Below are 23683 nucleotides of genomic sequence, written 5' to 3'. Positions count from 1 at the left end.
AGGGGAGGATTTCAAAGTCACTTTAGAACCGTACTCTGGGTGTTATTTTTCAGGCATCATAAAGCATTGTATTCAGCCGCTTTTTGATCCAAGTAAAACACTTCTAAAGATAAGTGAGGTTTGTTTCCTGAGTTAAGGATATCTTTAAGTGACAGATGCAGGACAATAAAAGGCCTTTTTCAGGAGCATATAAACTGGAACAAGGACAAACAAATTTCAAGACTGTTGAGAGATTGAGAAACCTAACAGGACACCTCATGTTTAACACATTCTCAATGGATTTCAGACTTCCTGGCGGTTCCTGAACTATTTCCCATGAAGCAAGGCATCATATATCACTGTCAAAACACACTCTGGCTAATACTTTCCACAGCACTTGGACAAGCCCGCTACAGCCCAGTATACCAGAGACCCAGCCTGTGGAAGAGGGGTACCTTTAACCTCTGGGAAGGAGCTCACCTGCCCATGCCAGGTGTGCATATGCACTCATTCATTGGTTCATTCAGGAAGCATCTGAGGCCTGCCTGTTCTGGCAATGGTCCTCAATCCCAACTAACTATCAGAATCACGTGGGCCCTTCCACCCATTGTTGATTTGGTAGGTGTGGAGTGGGGTCTGTGCATCTTAGTTTTTAAACTGTCCACTGCCAGATTTGGAACCTCTCTAGTGTTTTTTAGGATATCATTGATAAGAGGAGACTTACAGAAGGAAATCACCTTTTTCCTCCAAATATTGAGCCATCTCTTGATGCCAACAGCCTATTCTGTCCCTTTCTTCTTACTGAGGTCCAGGGCCTTTCTAGGTGAGGGTGAGTGGTGGAAAGGGGAGGGGAGGAGAGAGAGAGAGAAGGAAGGAGAAGGTTAAAAAATGAAGATCTGGCCAACCCTCACTCACTATTTTACTGCCGTTCCGATTCTAGCTTCTAGTCATGGTAAAGTGTTTATGACAGACTAATCCTCTTGCCAGGAGCGATTACAAACTCTGGACAAAATATAAAAACCAGCCATTTGAAGGCACTGGGGAAGAACCAAAGCAGGCAGAAACAAGAGAATATGCGTAGCTTGAAAGGAGGGAAACACACTTGTTGAGTCCCACATTTATCCAAGGTACTTCCTAATGCCTATAGGCACAGAGGATACACTCAGGCAGAGGGGCACTCTTGTAGGCCTCAGAAGTCAGGATCAGTACTCATGGCACTCAGAAAGACTGGATGCTGGAGTTCCTATCGTGGCTCTGTGGTTAGTGAACAGTACTAGTATCCATGAGGATATGGGCTCGATCCCTGGCCTTGCTCAGTGGGTTAAGGATCCAGTGTTGCCATGAGCTGTGGTGTAGGTTGCAGATGCAGCTCGGATCTGGCATTGCTGAGGCTCTGGCATAGGCTGGCAGCTATAGGTCCTATTTGACCCCTAGCCTGGGAACCTCCATATGCTGTGAGTGCGGCCCTAAAAAGACAAACAAACAAACAAATGAAAAACCCAACCCCAAAACAAAAAGGCTAGATGTTAGGTAGGGAAAGTCCATAAAGAAGGGAGCCATAGCTGGGAGGGGATAAAATTTTCATACATGCTCAAATCCTAGCTGACTCCTGCACTACGCATGTGCTAGGTGAAAATCCAATGAGTCAGTGGAAAGCAACAGCTGGAAGTCTGAAAGGGCTGAGTAGAGATGTCAACAGTTGTCTGATCCTGGAAAGATAGAGTCCCTCCAACTGAGAGGGGCCTGGTAAACAGTTTGAACATTCCGCTGAAATCCTAGAAGGTCCATAGCTTAGGAATAAGAACAATATCCAAAGTCTAAGAGGTTTGCTTATGAATGCTGACCCTATTAAGATTCAAATCAATTCTTATATAAACTTTTGACGAAATTGCCCAAGACTCAACTCAAACTTGAAAGATCTCATATGCAATGTCACTGTCTAAGACCAAAGGCTAATTCTATACAAACCAATCCTTGCCATGCTCACACTGCTAATTAATAAACCTAATGGGAAACACTACTGATTTAAGACTTCAGAGAAATCAAAAGGATTTTGATTCTTAGATTCATTATATTCCTACCCAGATACTATCTTGTCCTCCATTCCTTCCACAAGCATTTTATGGCAGTGGATAGATGTGCAGCCTTCTTTAGTAACCAGTAGTTAAGGAAAGTTGGTACTTGCTGGCTTCATGTGCAAAAATCATGGAACTTGAGGACTTAGGGAGTCACACTCATATTTTTATCAATGTCAGTAAATTACCTTACTTATTCCATTTTCCCATGAGAATCCACTCAAATACAGCAGGTAATTTATTGCTATACTCTCCTGATCTGAGTCGTTCATAGGAAGGCTTCAAATATCTCTTGATAAGATCGACAGAGAATGGACATAAAGCATTGGGAGAAAAGTTACAACCTTGCATACTTTTGGTCTTCATAATTGAAAACTTGTAACAACATGATTACAAAATAACCATAACATTTGAAACTACTTAATTTGGGTCATGATCTGTCTATAGGCAGACACTCTGTCTTCCTCCAAAATAAAGACTACTCCATTGATTTCAAGCTCCCACACTCAAAAACTGAGAGGATTTTCAGGATTGACCTTATAAGAGTTTACCAGAACACATGGAATGCCAAAGTAGAAACTCCCATGGAAGTGCTGTGCAATCCCTGAGACTTCCAAGCAACACTCAGCTTCTCTCTGTCATGTGCTGTACTGCTCATCTATGAACCTTACAGACATTATTCTGTACAAAAGCAGCCAAAAGAAAATGACTATCCACTTATGATTCTACTCATATGAAATTCAAGAACAAGCAAAACTAACTGATGGTGGTAGAAGCCAGGATGGTGGTTACCTCTGGAAGAGGAGAAGTGTGTTTTTACTGGGAAAGGGGCACAAAAGAACCTTCTGAGGTGCTCAGAAATGTTCTATTTCCTGCTGGAGGTAGTTACACAGTTATGCATACATGCATAAAAATTCATCAAGCTTTCCATGATTAGCACTTTTCTGTATAAATTATATACTTTAGTAAAAAGTGAAATTATACACACAAGAATGCCAAGGTCAAATTTCAGTCAATCCTAATTTAATTCTATTTGTAGATGGTTCTTATCTTAAAAATGATAAAGGCATTTCCCAAGCAGGACATACTGTCACCACTTAACAGGCAGCTACCAAAGCTGTTCCATTGCATAACATTCAATCTGCCCAACTGAATGAACCAATCACTCTGACTTGCACTCTGGCAAAGAAAGAAATGGTAAACACTTAACAGATAGTAGAAATGAATTTGGAATAGTTCATATCTTTGGGATGCTATGGAAAGGGGATTTTTGAGTTCTTAAGATACCCTGATCAAAATGGTAAAGATATTAGTGATTCACTAAAAGCTACTCAATATTGAAAAATACCTGGCAGTTAATATAGACACTCATAGACAATACATTCTCCCAGAAACCAATGAATGCCCTGGCTAACGCACATGCTAAAAACGCAGCTTTTATTACTCCAACTATAAGTTCCACCAAAATGACGTCTATTCCGGCCAAACTTGGAAGGGAGACTGGCTCAATTTAGACCAGCTACAACTGGCTCAAAACAATCAATCCAACCTTCTGAAAACCAATATTGGCAATTAAGGGACACTTTCTTCCTAAAGATGGGTTTGCAGAATCTCCTGATAGTTGCTCAGGAGCCATCCAATGGATGCTAATTGTATTTCCCCAGTGGTTTTCTGCATCAAGAACAAATCAACTGAAGTTCTACAGTAGATAAATAATGGGAATTTTTTTTCAAAATTGGCTAGATAGTGGTAGAATTATGTCTTCCGTATGCTAATATAACCCAGGTAAACCTGAAAGGAGAAAGACAAAATACAGAAATTCCTTCTCAAGGCCTTTTGAACATTTACTAATGGATTTTCTTTTTTTTAATGATTTTTATTTTTTCCATTATAGTTGGTTTACAGTGTTCTGTCAATTTTCTACTGTACAGCAAAGTGACTGTCACACACTCACACACACACACATTCTTTTTCTCACATTATCCCCCATTATGCTCCATCACAAGTGACTAGATATAGTTTCCAGTGCTATACAGCAGGATCTCATTACTTATCCATCCCTAATGTAACAGTTTGCATCTATTAACCCCAGATTCCCAGTCCATCCCACTCCTATACTAATGGATGTTATACAGCTCTCCAGGTCTTTAGGCTATAAATATAGATCATCAATAGTCTATAAGCTTTCAGGATGGAAAAAACCCATCCCTTGATGAGAAGCTGCAGATGTTAGTTGCTAGACTCTGGATTCCCAGCCTGGGGAATTTCTACTTTCCCACCCAGCAATCCCAGAATTTATTTCACTGTAACGGTCACATAGGAACCCTGCAGGGTTTCTCTCCTAATACAAAAACCGTACTCTTCATGCAGGAAAGGAAAAAAGAATAAATGAGACACTGAGCTAAAAACTCTCCCCATCAGGGGTTGGCAAACTACAGTCCATGGGACAAATCTGGCCTATGGACTGTTTTCATACAGTTCACAAGTTAAAAAAAAAATGTTTCTCACATATTTTTAAAGTTTGCTTTTTTAAAAAAAAGAGGAAGAGAATGGAATATGTGACAGAGATGACATTTGGCCTTCAAAGCCTATCTAAAATTTACTAACTAGCTCTTTACCAAGAAAATTTACTGACTCCAGTTCTAAACCATCGAAAACCGTTAATCGGCCTTAGTCGACTGTTTTGTTACCATTGTTAATGGCCACACTATTGACCCCCTCAGAGCTGGTACAATTTTTTCCTCATCATTTCAGGATGTCCTATGTGATTGGGAATAACTCCACCAATCATTCTATTTTGCTGCACGCAGATTTAGCTAAACCCTGTGAGACGTTAATCTAGTATACTGTCCTATGCCCAACATGCACAAGCCATCTTAGCAAAGGAAATGTCATCCACGTCTTTATAGACTTCGAGCTCAGTGACCAGGTTTGCTAGAAAAGATATCAATGCATGTTAAACTGCAAAAACAGGAGTTCCCTTCATGGCTCAGCAGTTAACGAACCCGACTAGGATCCCTGAGGATGCGGGTTCAATCCCTGGCCTCCCTCAGTGGATTAAGAATCTGGCATTGTCATGAGCTGTGATGTAGATTGCAGATGCGGCTAGGATCTTGCTTTGCTGTGGCTGTGGCATAGGCTGGCAGCTGTAGCTCCGATTTGACCCCTAGCCTGGGAACTTCCATATGCCACAAGTGCCGCCCTAAAAACCAAAAAAAAAAAAAAAAAAAAGAAAAGGAAAGAAAAGAAAATTGCAAAAATGGCCACAAATGCTTCCCATCATGTGCATGCTTCTTTGCATGTGACTGCAGATCTTGCCATAAAGAGATGGAGTCTATTTCTCTGTTCTTTGAGTCTGGGCTTGGGCATGAGTTGCTTTTACCAATGAGGCATTAATAACACGATACAAGCAGAGGCTTGAAAGCTTGCACTTTGGAGCCTGTCCTCTCTTGATACTCTTAGGAACCCTCAGGGAATATCATGTGAATGAGCTTGGGCTAGCCTGCTAGATGATGAGACCCATGACCCAGTTACCTCTGTTGCCCTGCCATCAGCCAGCAACCAGCAGACATGTGATTGTGGCCATCAAATATGAAATGACTGGAAATGCCTGCTTAAGTCCGGACAACACCATGAGGAGCAGAGCTATCCCTGCTGATCCAGCCAAATTGAGCATCTACAGAACCATGAATAAATGGTTGTTTTAAGCCACCTAGTTTTGTGGTGGTTTGTTTCGCAGAAAATGCTAAGTGACACAGATGCAAAAATGCTTAAAATTATGGAAAAGAGACATTTCAGGTCCTCCTGACAACAGCTCTAAGAGTCTACCCAGGGTGTAACATTGTCATAATGAAAATGAACTTCCTACTCACACCAAAGGACTTTTATTCCTACAAGGGACTGCAAGTTGACCAAAGAAGCCTCCAGAAACAGATGGCTTCAAGGTACAAACAGGTTATTGGAGACCTTCAGGTCAAGTAGACAATTTCAGAATTGCAAATTCCCCTCAAAACAATGAAACAAAACCAAAACTTTTTGTTATACCAATCAAACTGACTGCCTTTCTCCTAAGACTATTAATACATCACTGTAGGCTATTGCTTTCCTTCTCTGTGTTTTCTGTGACCTGACTTTTCTTCATTTTCCCCCTTCCTTTTCTGAAACAAAACATATTTTCTCACTTGGTTTCTAAGAATGAGTCAGAATATGGCTTCATGTACCAACCTGACCTCTTGCTGGACCTGCTACCCATTTCAAACTCCAGGGGTCACTCAAATCATTGCAATATCTCTGTTTAACACTAGCAACCTGCCTGTCAAGAATATGATCTGAACATCTCCTCTATATTTCCCTTTTTTTTTTTTTGGTCTTTTTAGGACTGCACCTTTGGCACATGGAGGTTCCCAAGCAAGGGGCCAAATCGAAGCTGCAGCTGCTGGCCTATACCACAGCCACAGCAAAACTGAATCTGAGCTGCACCTGTGACCTACACCAAAGCTCACAGCAATGCCAGACCCTTAACCCAATGAGCGAGGCCAGGGATTCATGTCCTCATGGATATTAGTCAGATTCATTACCGCTGAGCCACAATGGGAACTCCCACTCCTCTACCTTTCAGAACATACAACAATTATCTCCCAACCCAGATACTTAGGCTAGTTGTTATAAATTACATAGAATTACATGCAGCCAATCAGAAAAAAAAAAAAATCCAATCACCTTTTAAAATAATCCTAGGTATCTACAATATTTTCATAACTCATGAAACTATTAAGAAATAACAACCAAAGGAAATAAAAATATTTACCAAGCTTACCAAGAAATCCCATTAAACTATCCTGAGGGGAGAAATACCTCCTCACTTAATATTTGCCCCTAATGTAACACCTTGCAAAAAGTAGAAAAAAAAAATCTTTGTTCAGGAAAAGCAGAATACAAAACATCGACTGAAAGAGTTATCACTGTTTGTCATGATAATTCAGGGGAAAAGGCATACACTTTCAACTCTTTACATGTAGATCATATTAATTGTGCAGCACCAGACTTGTTCTTTATCTATAACCTCTAGGCATACCAAGAGCTAACCCTGGGACTCCTTACCTCTCCCTTCAAGATTTTAAATCCTGTTCAAGCTCACCATCTGGGCCTCTTTAAAGGTCTCACAGATGTGACCTCCCAGGAGAAGTCGGAGTAGTCTATTGATTTGCTTGAGGATCTGTAGTTAGGTTAGGGGTCCCTGAATTTAAGAGATGTATCAGTAACTTACCCCTTACTATGGCTGAAACTATAAATGAGACCATTTGCACTATAAAGATCTAGCAAAAGAGCTTTGATTTGTTTGCTTTCTTAGTCATTAGTGGATATCACAGAGTTTTAGAATATTTATCGACCTTATCACGGGACATATGCATCCAACTAATACTTCCTATTGTTTCTAGGTAAACACTTCGGTACAAGAAGAAACAATACCTTTAAAAAAATACAGACACAAGTTGATCACTCTCAAACATTTGATGATCTGAGACTTGGACCCTATCCTCCTGGCATGAGCTATGTCAAATAAAATACTGGCTTCCTAAAATGTTCCCAACATAATTGAGGGTATTTCTCACTGCAATAGTGAGTTTTCTTCAATGCATCTTTAAGAGAGTTTTGAAAACTACTGTGTGGTAGTTCCCGTAGTGGCTCAGCGGTAACAAACCTGACTAGCATCCATGAGGACGTAGGTTCAATCCTTGGCCTCACTCAGTGGGTTAAGGTTCCGGGGTTGCTATGAGCCGTGGTGTAGGTCGAAGATGCAGTTCAGATCTAGCATTGCTGTGGCTGTGGTGTAGGCCAGCAGCTACAGCTCCCATTCAACCCCTAGCCTGGGAACTTCCACATGCTGCAGGTGTGGCCCTAAAAAAAAGACAAAAAAATACAAATACAAATAAAAACTACTATGCAACTGATGTTAGCTGACCACACCTGATTCTATGCTAGGAAGAGACAGAATTCCCTGGGTAACTTTCATTGTCCAGGAGGCGCAGATGACCAAAGGGAGAAAATGATGAGCCCTGAGATGGCTGCCTAGTCTGGCCCCAAAGTACCCATACCACACTGTATACCCAACACCCCTTATAATTAAGTTTTCTTAGATATATATATGTATGTATGTATATGTTTATATATATACAGATGTATACTAGAAAAGAATATTTCAGTAGATTTCCTTTAGTAACATCACAGAAATTCTAAGGATTCTACTATCATAACTGTTCAAGTTACTCCCTATAAGGAAATGATAGTTTCAGGAAATAACATTTTTAAAGAGATTTTTAAAAAAGATGTTTTGCATACAGAATTATTCTTGGATTGGGGGCAATAATCCACCATGCACTAAGAAATGCTATTTTAAGAGTTCCTGTTGTGGCTCAGTGGGTTACGAACCCGACTAATATTCATGAGGATGCAAGTTTGATTCCTGGCCTCACTCAGTGGATTAAGGATCCAGAGTTGCCATGAGCTGTGGTGTATGTCCAATGCTACATTTGTGGCCCTAAAAAAGCAAAAAAAAAAAGAAATGTTATTTTACTTGCTTTCAGAAAAACTATGTTTTTAATAAAAAAACTATAAAACTGATTTAAATATATTTAGCATTTTAAAAGAAAAATTTAAGATACCGGAAATATGTAAGTGATAAGAAGTACACTACTGACGTAATCGTCTCCTGAAAAAAAAAACATTTATTCAAGATGCTATTCATATGCAAAAAAAAGCAAATTTATTTTAGGATTTAAGCCAAATTAACATTTTAAATACCTGTTACCCTGGCATGTAAGCCTAACTATTGTAACAACCTTGATCTTTTTTTGGGGGGGAGGGGGCTGCACCCTCGGCATTTGTAAGGTCCCAGGCTAGGGGTCAAATGGGAGCATAGCTGCCAGCTACACCACAGCTGCAGCAATGCCAGATCCGAACCACATCTGTGACCTACGTCACAGCTCATAGCAACACCAGATCCTTAACCCACTGAGCAAGGCCAGGAATCAAACCCGCATCCTCATGGATACTAGTCAGATTCATTTCCACGCCACCACAACAGGAACTCCCAGCAGCTTTGATCTTGATATCCTGATAGAGTCTACTTATTAGTGGCATGTCTTATAAACAGATCAATATAGAAATTGGAAAATATAAAATTAAATATAAAATAAAATTTTAAAGCTTGAACATCAAAAATGCCATGTGATTTACTTTTATGAACATAATTTTATTCCAAAAATATTTGAGATCATTGGCAGAAGAATATATATAGGAGGAAACCTAGCCAGAAATAATACTGTAAACAAACAAAATACTGATGAATGAATATCAAACTGTTTTTTAAAAAGAAACCCAAGTACACAAGGAGTAGAATAAATTAAGGGTTATAGTTCTACCCTAAATTAGAAAAGTCAAGTTTTCTAAGGTTAGGGTGAAAAAACTACCAACACCTCTATACAAAAATTGCTTTTCCTAAAAAGCTGTTCCAAGAGGGAAGTTTATAGCATTACAATCTCACCTCAGAAAATAAGGAAAATCTCAAATAAACAACCTACTCTTCCATCTAAAGCAACTAGAAAAAAAGAACAAACAAAACCTAAAGTTAGAAATAAAGAAACCATAAAGATCAGAGAAGAAATAAATGAAATGGAGATGAAGAAAACAGTAGAGAAGATCAATGAAACTAGAAGAAGCTGTTTCTTTGAAAAGATCAACAAAATTGATAAACCTTTAGACAGACTCATCAAGAAAAAAGGGAGAGGGCCCAAGTCAATAAAATCAGAAATGAGAGAGAAGTCAGATTGACACCACAGAAATACAAAGGATCATAAAAGACTAAGTTGTTATACCCTAATAAAACAGACAACCTAGAAGAAATGGACAAATTCCTCCTAAGACTGAACCAGGAAGAAACAGAAAATATGAATAGACTAATTACCAGTACTTAAATTGAATCAGTAATTTAAAACTCCCAACAAAAATTCAGGACCAAATGGCTTCACAGATAAATTCTACCAAACATTTACAGAAGAGTTAACATCTGTCCTTCTGAAACTATGAAAAAAATTGTAGAGGAAGGAATTCTTTTGAACTCATTCCATGAGGCCAATCACCCTGACACCAAAGTTAGATAAAGAAATCACATAAAAAAGAAAAGTACAGGCCAATATCACTGATGAACATAGATGTAAAAATCCTCAAAAAATTTAGCAAACTAAATCCAACAATACATTAAAAGGATCAAGTGGGATTTATCTCAGGGATGGAAGGATCTTTTCAATATCCACAAATCAATCAATGTGATACATCAATTAAGAAACTGAAGAATAAAAACCATATGATCATTTCCATAGCTTCATAAAAATCTTTTGATAAAATTCAACTTCCTTTTATGAAAAAAAAAAAAAGCTCTCCAGAAAATGCACATAGAGGGAATCAACCTCAACATAATAAAAACCATACAGGACAAATCCACTGCTAACATCATACTCAACTGATGAAAACCTGAAAGAATTTCTGCTAAGATCAGGAGCAAGACAAGGATGCCCACTCTCACCACTTTTATACAATATAGATTGGACGTCCTAGCCACAGGAATCAGAGAAGAAAAAGAAATAAAAGAAATTCAAATTGGAAAAGCAGAAGTAAAACTGTCACTGCTTCCAGATGACATAATACTATACATTGAAAATCCTAAAGATGCCACCAGAAAAAGACTAGAGCTCATCAATGAATTTAGTGAAGTTGTAGGATACAAAATTAATATACAGAAATCTGTTGCATTTCGCTACAAACAATAAAATATCAGAAAGAGGAATTAAGGAAGCAATCCCATTTACCATCACATTAAAAAGAATAAAATACCTAGTAATAAACGTACATAAGGAGGCAAAAGACCTGTACTCCAAAAACTGAAAGATACTGATGAAAGAAATTGAAGATCACACAAAGAGATGAAAAGATAAACAATGTTCTTGGATTGGAAGAATCAATATTGTTAAAATGACCTTACTAACCAAGGCAATCTCAGATTCAATGCAATCCCTATCAAATTACCAATGGCATTTTTCACAGAACTAGAACAAAAAAATTATAAAATTTGTAGGTTAATACAAAAGACCCCAAAGAGCCACAACACTCTTGGGAAAGAAGAGCAGAGCTAGAGGAATCACACTTCCTGACTTCAGACTATACAACAAAGCTACAGTCATCAAAACAGTATGATACTGTCATAAAAACAGACACATAATCAGAACAGGACAGAAAGCCCAGGAATAAACTCATACACTTATGGTCAATTAATCTGTAACAAAGGAGTAAAGAATATACAATGAAGAAAGGACAATTTATTAAATAAGTGGTGCTGGGGAAAATGGACAGCTACATGTAATTAGAAATGAGAACATTCTCTAACACCATGTACAAAAATAAAATCCAAATGGGTTAAAGACCTACATGTAAGACCAGATACTATAAAACTCCTAGAGCAAAACATAGGCAGAACCCTCTTTTACATAAATTGCAGTACTTTTTTTTGGATCCATCTCCTACAGTAATGGAAATAAAAGCAAAAATAAGCAAATGAGATCTCATTAAATACTTCTGCACAGTATTTAAGGAAACCATAAATCAAACAAAAAGATAACTACAGAATGGGAGAATATATTTGCAAACAATGTGAACATGCAATTTCCAAAATACACAATCAGCTCATATAGCTCAATATAAAAAAACAAACGACCTAAATAAAAAAATGGGCAGAAGACCCAAAGAGATATTTCCAAAGAAGACATATAGATAGCCAATAGTCACATGAAAACATGCTCAAGATTGCTAACTATTAGAGGAATGAAAATCAAAACTACAACGAGGTATCTCACACCAGTCAGAAAGGCCATCATTAAAAAGTCTATGAATAATAAATGCTAGGGAGGGTGTGGAGAAAATGTAACCCTCCTACATTGTTGGTGGGAATGTAAATTGGTGCAGCCACTATGGAAAACAGTATGGAAGTTCCTCAAAAAAGTAAAAATAGGAGTTTCCATCATGGCTCAGCAGGTTAAGACTCCAACATAGTTCTCCATGAATATGCAGGTTCAATCCCCAGCCTCACTCAATGGGTTAAGGATCTAGCATTGCTGCAAGCTGTGGTATAGGTTGCAGATGAGGCTCGGATCTGATGTTGCTACAACTGCAGCTACAGCTCCAATTCAACCTTCCATATGCCACAGGGGCAGTCATAAAAAGAAAACAATGAACTAAACTAAAAATAATTACCATATAATCCAGCAATCTCACTTCCAGGCATATATATAGAAAATATGAAAATTTTTATTTGAAAAGATACATGCACCCCCAGTGTTCACAGCAGTACTATTTGCAATAGCCAAGACATGGAAACAACCTAAATATCTATTGACAGATGAATGGATAAAGACGTGGTTGAAAAAAAAAAAGTGATATATATTACATATATATATAATAAAATATTACTCAGACATAAAAAAGAATGAAACAATTGACATTTGCAGCAACATGGATGAACCTAGTGATTATCATACTAGGTGAAATCAGACAAAGACAAATATCATATAATATGGCTTATATGTGGAATCTAAAAAAAGATACACAGTTATGGTTACCAAAAGCGAAAAGAGGGGGAGTAATAAATTAGGAGTTTGGGATTAACAGATACACTACTTATATAGTGTTTTATATATATATACAACAGATAGATAAGAACCTACTGTATAGCACAGGGAACTATACTCAATATCTTGGAATAACCTATAATGGAAAGGAATACAAAAAATACACACACATATATATAGGTAGTATAACTGATAAAGTAATTCAACTTTGCTAGATGCTTGCAAGTAACAACACTATAAATTAACTATAGTTCATTCTTCTAAAAAAAGAAGCAGGTAGAATAAAATATTTTAATCACAATGATTAAATCATTTAAAAAATGCTTTTGGAGTTCCCGTTGTGGCACAGTGGTTAACGAATCCGACTAGGAACCATGAGGTTGTGGGTTCAGTCCCTGCCCTTGCTCAGTGGGTTAACAATCCGGCGTTGCCGTGAGCTGTGGTGTAGATTGCAGACGCGGCTCGGATCCTGCGTTGCTATGGCTCTGGCGTAGGCTGGGGGCTACAGCTCCGACTCGACCCCTAGCCTAGGAACCTCCATATGCCGCGGGAGCGGCCCAAAGAAATAGCAAAAAGACAAAAAAAAAATGCTTTTGCTAAAATTAAGAAACACCTTTCCCAAACAGAAAAAGACTTGAAGACCAAAAATTGGGCGTGGGGTGTAAAGTTTTTAAAATGAAGCAGCACTGAGAAACATTTCCGCAGCTTTCACATATCAGAGAATTATAAATGAACATCAAAAACAAATTACTATATCCAATTTCTTGGGACAGAACATGATGGAAGAGGAGTTCCCATTGTGGCTCAGTAGTATGAAACTCGAGCAGTATCCATGAGGACATAGGTTTGATCCCTGGCTCTACTTAGTGGGTCAAGGATCCAGTGTTGCTGTGGCTGTGGCGTATGCCAGCAGCTGAGCTCCAATTCAACCCCTAGCCTGAGAACTTCCATATGATGTGGGTGCGGCCCTAAAAAGACAAAACAAACAAACCAACCCTCAACCAGAACATTACGGAATATCAGAAAAAGAAAGTATGTGTGTGTGTATGTATATATATGTATATATGTATGATTGGATCACTTTGCTGTATAACAGAAATTGGCTCAGCATTGTAAATAAACTATACTTTAAAAAAAACAAAAATAACAAAGTAACAAAAATAAAATGAAAAAAATTATGATCCATAGAATAGCATTTTTCTTCTGTTTGTTTAATGGGAACTATTACAAGTGGACATGTCTAAAAGGCCATTGCAAAGGAAAATAAGTTCTAAAAGAGTGAGGAGTTCCCATCGTGGTTCAATGGAAATGAATCTGACTAGCATCCATGAGGACGCAGGTTCAATCCCTGGCCTCACAAAGAGGGTTAAGGATCCAGCATTGCCATGAGCTGTGGTGAGGGTCGAAGACATGGCTCAGATGTCATGTTGCTATGGCTGTGGTGTAGGCCGGCAGCTATAGCTCTGATTCAACCCCTAGTCTGGGAATCTCCATATGCTGTGGGTGCAGCCCTTAAAAAAAAAAAAAAAAAAAAAAAAGTGAAATATAAAGCATTTCAATAACCAAATATCTGAGAGAAGCTTGAGGAGCTGTGACCTAAGAGGAAACACATGTGGACACATTTCTGAGTTTCCACAGATCTTTGTAGCTTCTATCTTCATTGAGAAAAAAACCCTCAGATTCTAAGTTCTCCAGGCAACGTGTCCTACTCCTAAATTGCTCTTTGGTAATTCTCAATCTTGAGTGCACATTAAAATCATCTGGGAAGGTCTTTTTTCTTGTTTCATACCATTGCCTGAGTCCCACCCAGATACCGAACCCAGGCATTTTTAAATAAAGCTCCCAGAGGTTCTAACCTGCAGCCAGGGCTGAGACCAACCACCTAGAAAAATGTTGAAAAACGTCAAGGATGACTATAATTACTGTGTGTTTGAACTTGAGTTGTCGCAGAAAAGATTTTTTAGGGAGAGAAATGTTTTTGCTGATGCCAGGCTGCCTTATTTCTCCTGTGCTTACCATCTAGCATAAGATCCTTGAATCCTCAAGAAAACGACACCCCCATTTATTGAGTACCTATCTAATGCCAGGCACCATGCTGGGTGCTACCTTCAACATAACTCATTAACCCCATTATCCTGAAAACCAGGTATTTACTCAGACAGCTATGATGGAGAGGTTTGATCACCCCATCACTGACCAAGTAGGAGAAGAGACTGGAGCTAGAACCCATGTATGTCTGATTATAAAGCCATACTTTTTATTTTCATTATATGTATTTATTTTTTGAAAGTTAACCTAGTCACATTTCAGAGGTTTATACATAAAGTATAAAGGTTTATAAGGTATATAAAAAATGAAGCTCACTCAATTTTTTCCTGTCACAACTGTAGTTCAAATCCACAGTAAATACAGGCATCTTTGACTCCTATGACTCAGTCTCTCTGTTGCCTAGCCACTTGATCTCTCTCCTTCGAGACTAAGTTAGAAGCTTCTTGTTTATCCTTTCAAAGATATTTAATGCATACATAAGCAAATACAGGTTTGGAAGCCTATGTGTGTACAAGTCATATATCTGGATCCTTCCCCACCTCATTTTAAACAATGGTGGTATAATTCACATACCCTTTTAAGCATGGCTTTTTTCATTTTAAAAATATGATGTTAAATTATGAAGTCAGAGATGTGGTGTGTACACACACACACACATTAGAATATTACACAGCTAAACATTTCCATTTGCAGAAACATGGACAGACTTAGAGAGTATTATGCTTAATGAAATAAGTCAGAGAAAAATATAAGACAACACTTATATGTGGAATCTAAAAAATAGTACAAATGGAGATACACATCTATAAAACAGAAACAGACTCACAGACATAAAAAACAAACTTGAGGTAACCAAAGGGAAGAGGGAAGGGAGGAGGAACAAATTAGGGGTTTGAGAATAACAGATCAGATTACTATATGTAAAATAAATAAGCAACAAAGATTTACTGTATAGCACAGAGAATTATACCCAATAACTTATAATAACCTATAATGGAATATATTTGCAAAAATACTGAAGCACTATAGTGTACACCTGAAACTAACATAATACTGTAAATCAACTATACTTCAATTTTTAAAAAAATCAATGAAAAAACCCATATACCTCAGAAATAATTTCATATTGACACATAAACCTTTTAACATTCTTTTCTGTGCCACTTAGTATTCTGCTATACCATCTTTTTTTTTTTTTTTTTTGGTCTTTTTAGGGCTGCACCTGTAGCTTATGGAAGTTCCCAGGCTAGGGGTCGAATTGGAGCTGCAGCTGCCAGCCTACAACACGGCCATAGCAACATGGGATCCAAGCCATGTCTGTGACCTACACCATAGCTCACGGCAAAGCCAGAGCCTTAACCCACTGAGCAAGGCCAGGGATCAAACCCGCGTCCTCATGGATATTAGTTGAGCTTGTTACCACTGAGCCATGAAGGGAACTTCCACCTCAGGTTTAAAATCAGTTCCTTAAATTAGATGGCTCACAATTATTTGCTCTTATAAAAAATTTGGAATGAATAACCTTTAACAACTTAGTTTCATAACTAGGTACAGATAATTATATCTGTAGAATAAATTCTTAGATGTCAAAAGTCATGCCCTTTCCACTAATCCATGCTACCTCAGGATTCTATGAAATAACTCACAGACTCATGATGATTTTCATTAAATTATTTTATTTTAAAATGTTACCTAAATACCCAAATTACATTTTTCATTTTAATAAAAAATTAAAAATTGTTTTTCTGAATATGTTGAAAGACCATAATAGTCAGAGAGAAGGTTTTATGCCACAGAAAAATGACCTCAAAACCAGCAGCACAAACATTGTCCTGGCTCTCATTTCCCATTCAGAAGGTATCTGCTCCTGAGGATTCTGTGTCCCCCTGGATGGTGTTGATGCTCAGAGACTGAGCACCATCCTCCAGGTTCACTGAGGGGACAGTCAGAGACATCCTTGGAGGTGACATCTGAGGAGTGAAGAGCGGTACTGCTTTCCCACCTGTAAAAAGGAGAGACTCATTCAGCTAAATAAATGGATATGAGTACTTATGGGCCTTAAACTTTCCCAAATCATACAGGGGATCAAAAAGGATTGCATTTGAGATCATTTCAGTTCTCAAGGTGCTCAGAACTTGTCACAAAGATAAAATACGCCCTCCTTTCCACTCCTACCCTGGACAATGAGAGACAACATTTATTTATTTATTTATTTTGTCTTTTTGCTATTTCTTGGGCCGCTCCCGTGGCATATGGAGGTTCCCAGGCTAGGGGTCCAATCGGAGCTGTGGCCACCGGCCTACGCCAGAGCCACAGCAACGCGGGAAGCGAGCCGCGTCTGCAACCTACACCGCATGCAGCTCACGGCAACACCAGATCGTTAACCCACTGAGCAAAGGCAGGGACCGAACCCACAACCTCACGTTTTCTAGTCGGATTCGTTAACCACTGCGCCATGCCAGGAACTCCAGAGAGACAACATTTAAAAGTGTATGCTATGATCTGAATGTTTGTGTCCCCCCAAAATTTGTGTGGTGAAATCCTAATGCCTAGCGTGACAATAGTAAGAGGTGTGGCCTTTGGGAGGTGCTTAGGTCCGAGGGTAGAGCCCTCATGGAGGAGATTTGGGCCTTTATGAAAGAGGCCCCAGAGAGCTTGCTAGCCCCTTCTACCATGTGAGGACACAGGAACCAAAAGGTGGTGCCTTGGCCTTGGACACCCAGCTTCCATAATTGTGAGAGATGAACTTCTGTTGTTTAAAAGCCATTCAGTCTACAGTATTTTGTTATAGTAGTCTGAACAGAGTAAGACAGCATGCAAGTGCCCAGAGCTGTGGTACAGATGATAAATGCTAGGTAAGACTGAGTAGGGCAGGCAGTCTGAGATGAAGAATTCATTAACATGTTTTTAAAAAACTAGAGTTGACTATATATGTATATATCTGCTCAAACCTAATTCACTCTTCTAAGTTTTAAAGGTACACGCCTAAAACTATAAAGAATGACAACTTGGTATTGTTTAAGGCCACAAAAATCCTTATTTCAAATTTCATGGATTTACTCTATATGCATAATAATAAGCAGCTTAAAAGCAAATTATCCTAAATAATCCTAAAGACATCTCTGAGTCAAGAGTCATAGTAACTTTCCTAAAACTCCTTTATACTTTTAAAATATTTTCCACCATAATAAGTGAAAATTTCCATCAAATTTTTCTAGGGACCACAAAAAAAAATAGCTAGTTCTAGAGATTTCAATGATGACACAATCACAATGTCCAAGATGATTAAAATACTTGTAAAAGACAAACTCCTTTCATATTAGGAAGTCTAACAAAGACTATTTTAATATACCATTCCTTTTTGTTACTTGCATCAATTTTTTTTTTAATAGAAGAGGAAAGGGAAAGAAGATTTGGTATCATTACAGCAGTATCACCTACTATAATACCACACCATAATCCTTTAAGAAGAAAGCAATTCTTAGGTCAATTTAAAGAGAATAAATATTTTAAATAGAAAAAAAAAATTTCTTGAGATTTAGCTCTGTCAGGGTATGAATAATAAAAAAAAAACAAACCAAAATTAAGAAACAATAAGAACTGCTTTAAAAAATCTTAATAGGACATAAGCATTATTTAAATAGTCTGACATTTTGATCCATCTCTTAGAGTAATGACAGTAAAAACAAAAATAATAAATGGGACCTAATTAAACTTAAAAGTTTCTGCACAGCAAAGGAAACCCTAAACAACACAAAAAGACAACCCACAAAATGGGAGAAAATCTTTGCAAGTGAATCGACTGACAAGGGATTAATCTCCAAAATTTATAAACACCTTCTGCAGCTCCATACCAAAAAACAACCCCATCAAAAAATGGGCAGAAGATCTAAACAGACAATTCTCCAAAGAAGACATACAGATGGCCAAAAAACACATGAAAAGATGTTCAACATCATTCATTATTACAGAAATGCAAATCAGAACCACTATGAGGTACCACCTTACACCAGCCAGAATGGCCATCATCCAAAAGTCTACAAACAATAAGTGCTGAAGAGGGTGTGGAGAAAAAGGAACCCTAGTACACTGTTGGTGGGATTGTAAATTGGTGCAACCACTGTGGAAAACAGTATGGAGATTCCTCAGAAAACTAAACATAGAACTACCATTTGATCAAGCAATCCCACTCCTGGGGGCATCTATCCAGGGGAAACCATGACTCGAAAAGATATACATACTCCAATGTTCATTGCAGCACAATTTGCAATAGCCAAGACATGGAAACAACCTAAATGTCCATCAACAGAGGAGTGGATCAAGAAGAAATGGCACATGTACACAATGGAATATTACTCAGCCATTAAAAGGAATGAAATACCAGCATTTTTAGCAACATGGATGGACCTAGAAATTACCATGCTAAGTGAAGTCAGCCATACAATGAGACACCAATATCAAATGCTTTCACTGACATGTGGAATCTGAAAAGAGGACAGAATGAACTTCTTTGCAGAACAGATGCTGACTCACAGACTTTGAAAAACTTATGGTCTCCAAAGGAGACAGTTTGGGGGGTAGGGGATGTGCTGGGGTTATGGGGTGGAAATCCTATAAAACTGGATTGTGATGATCATTGTACAACTACAAGTGTAATAAATTCATTGAGTAATAAAAAAAAGAAAAAAGAAAAAAATTAAAAATAAATAGTCTGACATTTTACAAAGCCATGATAGAGTACACAAAATAGCCAAGAGAAGTATCCAAGATCAGAGCTTACCTCATCAATAAAGTAAAAACTAACACAAGGTATAACTAAAACTTAAGAGAAAAATAAATTTTAATCTATAAAATTGTTACCTTCCCTCTACTAAAAAAAAAAATCCATTCCTTGAGCTACTCACACACCTATCAGAAACTACACTTGATACCAGAGTCTCGTCTCTGTTAACTAATTTCACAAAACTGTTTTATATGTACCTTTATTGTCTATCCTATGCATTAAATTAATGATTAAATTGTTCAGTGATGTAACAAGAGCTGTAACTATCTTATTCATTTTTGGGCCTTGAAGAAGTTTCCAAGTCTCAAGGAACATATTAAATTCAGTTATTGTACAGTTACGTTATTTCTTATAGTTACTGTCTTGTATTTACACAGCAATTAAAATTTTGCAAGATTCTTTCCCCCATCACTTTATCCCATCCTAACAGCAATTCTGGGAGACAGACCAAGTAACTGTAGCACAGAGATGTTAGAGTGGGCTTTTCCAAAAGCATATGCTAACTGACTAAACATCTATACAAGCCCATTGTATGTATGGAGCTAAGATAGTGTCAAGAAGATACACAGGTGAAAAAGAAATAGTCTTCATCTTCAAGAAATGTAAAACCTAGTAGTGGAGATAAACATGTAGAGAAATACTTGGTTTAAATTAACTGGAAGCAGCAGTTGAGCTAAGACTTAGAAGATGTGGAAGGTCATGAAGGAAAAGAAAGCAGCAAAACAAAGTCAAGATAAAGTTAGCATGTTAAGGAAACTCAGTATTCCGATAATAAAGTATTGACTGGATAAGAGGAATAATGACAGAGAGCCCCATAAAGGTGGGTCAATATCAAGTTCCATACACAATGACAAGTCACAAAAGATTCCGAACAAAGGAGTAACATGAACAAATGTACTTTAGAAAAGAGAATACCGTTAGTAGTATGGAAAATAAGAAGAGAGGAAAGGTATCTAGGAACCTGTCCATGCAAGAAATGATGATCTGTGGCAGTAGAAATAGATTTAAGATATTTTGGAGGGAAACAGTATTTATAAAGAAATGAGTATGGCTCTAAAATGACAGGTTTAATTGACTGAGTAGCCAGAGACAAGAATACAAACAAGCTTAAGGCTACAGTGGGTACAGAGAGGTGGATAGATACTGAGATCAGTTATATACTTGATGATTCAAAGGCCTGCAAGATGTGTGAATGAACTTTTCTAGCAGGCAACTCGGGTCAAAGACGTCAAAGACGGTGAGGCAGTTCTACAGGTACAGAATTAGCAGTCATCTATACAGATACAATAATCAAAGTAATCAGAACAGGGATCACCTAGGGAGAGAATACAGACTGAGAAGAGAAATGGTGACAAAAATAAGGGAAGGACAAAGAACACAAAAGGGAAATGTTTGATGAGTAGGAAGAGATGCAGGAGTGAAGAGTCACACCAGGTAAGAGACAGTTTTCAAAAAAGAATCTAGTGCAATTCATCTATTTCATAACTGGTAGAGCTGAGACCACCTCTTAACTCACTGCTTTTTTTGCCTGATAACAAATACTTTAATTACCCACATAAACAATGATCGCTTTTAAAGGTGGTTCAGAGAAATTCATGTTAGCAGTGGTATGTAATAGGAGGCAGCTACGGAGAAGAGTAGTGATGAAGCTTCCAGCACAAATCCCTTTTTGATCAGTCAAGTCTGGGGTCCAAATGAGGTCTATGGTACAGTCACCTGGGAAAGGTCCCATCCAGATTGCCAGTGTGAAGCTTTCGTGTGGGAAGGAACAAAAGGAGAAAGGGGAGGAATAAGAGCATGGATATTGGAATAGGGCAGAGGTGGGCTCATCCCTTTGTTCACTCAACAAATATTAACTGAGCACCTATGATGTGCCAGGAGCTGTTCTTGACTCTGAAGATTTCAGTAGTGAAGAAAACAAATGCTCTAGTCTCAATGACTTCACATCCCAGCTGGGTATAAAGGGCAAATGAGTAACAAGTAAGGAAACGAACATCTTCTGTCAGGTGGTGATGAGTACTACAAAGAAAAATAGGTAAGGGATAAGAGGAAGAATGAGTGGTAATGGCCCTCATTTCCTCATCTACAAAATAAAGACAAGACTACCTACTTTAGAAGATTTTGTGAGGATCAAATGCAATAATGCATATAAAGTGTTTTATATAGTACTGGCACAGAGAAAGCACTTAAAACAGATCAGCATTTGCTTTTATGTAACTGGAAAGAAATTATCCTAAGAGGCAATGAACCTCAGAGTGGGCTGCAAAAGGTAGTCAACTTGAGAGGAACAGGAATGTGCCATTGAGATGCACTAAGGAAAAAAAAACCCCACAATTCTAGAAGGCTTCCAATAATTATGCTACTTTTTTTTTTGTCCTTTTCAGGGCTGCACCCATGGCATATGGAACTTCCCAGGCTACTAAACAACCAGTGGATCACTGAAGAAATCAAAGAGGAAATTAAAAAATATCTAGAAGCAAATGACAACAAAGATACGGCACTTCAAAATCTATGGGATGCAGCAAAAGCAGTTCTAAGAGGAAAGTTTATAGCAATACAAGCCCACCTCAGGAAACAAGAAAAAGCTCATATAAACAAGCTAACTTTACATCTAAAGCAGCTAGAGAGAGAAAAACAGACAAGACCTAAAGTTAGCAGAAGGAAAGAAATCATAACAATCAGAGCAAAATCAACGAAACAGAAATGAAGAAAACCATGGAAAAGATCAATGAAACGAAAAGCTGGTTCTTTGAAAAAATCAACAAAATTAATAAACCCTTAGCCAGACTTATCAAAAAAAAAAAAAAAAGAGAGAGAGGACTCAAATCAATAAAATTAGAAATAAAAAAGGAGAAGTAACTGCAGATATTACAGAAATACAAAGGATCATAAGAGACTACTATATGCAACTATATGCCAATAAAACAGACAACCTAGAAGAAATGGACAAATTTTTAGAAAAGTACAATCTTCCAAGACTAAACCAACATCTTCTCATGGATCCACCTCCTAGACTAATGACAATAAGAACAAAAATACACAAATGGGACTTAATTAAACTTAAAAGTTTCTGCACAGCAGAGGAAACCCTAAACAAAACAAAAAGACAACCCACAGAATGGGAGAAAATATTAGCGAATGAAGCAACTGACAAGAACACTGTAAACCAACTATAATGGAAAAAAAGTAAAAATCATTAAAAATTTAAAAAATTTAAGAAGAGAAAGAAAAAAGAAATATATTGTCCAGTGGAAGTGACAGAGACATAATTATGGTGCAGTTTGGTAAGTGCTACAACAGAGTTGTCTTCAGTAGCTCAATAACAAAAAAACAAACAACCCCATCAAAAAATGGGCAGAAGATCTAAACAGACAATTCTCCAAAGAAGACATACAGATGGCCAAAAAAACACATGAAAAGATGTTCAACATCATTCATTATTACAGAAATGCAAATCAGAACCACTATGAGGTACCACCTTACACCAGCCAGAATGGCTGTGAAGAAAAGGGAACCCTATTGCACTTTTGGTGGGAATGTAAATAGGTGCAACCACCATGGAAAACAGTATGGAGATTCCTCAGAACACTAAAAATAGAACTACCATTTGATCAAGCAATCCCACTCCTGGGGGCATCTATCCAGGGGAAACCATGACTCGAAAAGTTATACGTACTCCAATGTTCATTGCAGCACTATTTGCAATAGCCAAGACATGGAAACAACCTAAACGTCCATTGACAGAGGAGTGGATCAAGAGATGTGGTACATATACACAATGGAATATTACTCAGCCATTTAAGGGAAAGAAGTAACAGCATTTTTAGCAACATGGCTGGACCTAGAAATTATCATGCTAAGTGAAGTTAGTCAAACAGTGAGACACCAACATTATATGCTATCACTTATATTTGGACTCTAAAAAAAGGACACAATGAACTTCTTTGCAGAAAAGATACTGACTCATAGACTTTGAAAAACTTATGCTTTCCAAAGGAGACAGTTTGGGGGGTTGCGGGGTGGGTTGAGGGTTTGGGATGGACATGCTATAAAATTGGGTCATGATGATCATTATACAACTATAAATGTAATAAAATTCATTGAGTAATTTATTAATTTTT

At 37.8% G+C, this 23683-nt stretch overlaps 1 protein-coding gene across 1 annotated transcript in view; it reads right to left on the bottom strand.

Annotated features, from left to right (window-relative positions):
- Nucleotides 1-16477: 16477 nt before the first annotated feature.
- KIAA0586 (KIAA0586 ortholog) overlaps nt 16478-23683 on the bottom strand; it is a 131620-nt gene continuing 124414 nt past the window's right edge. The window contains 1 exon segment of the mRNA XM_047767448.1: nt 16478-16781. Coding sequence (XP_047623404.1) covers nt 16630-16781 — 152 coding nt within the window. The 3' untranslated portion in view covers nt 16478-16629.

This window comes from Phacochoerus africanus, chromosome 2 (genome assembly GCF_016906955.1).
Source record: "Phacochoerus africanus isolate WHEZ1 chromosome 2, ROS_Pafr_v1, whole genome shotgun sequence".
NCBI classification, from domain to species: domain Eukaryota; kingdom Metazoa; phylum Chordata; class Mammalia; order Artiodactyla; family Suidae; genus Phacochoerus; species Phacochoerus africanus.
This window is presented reverse-complemented; position numbering and strand designations above follow the sequence as displayed.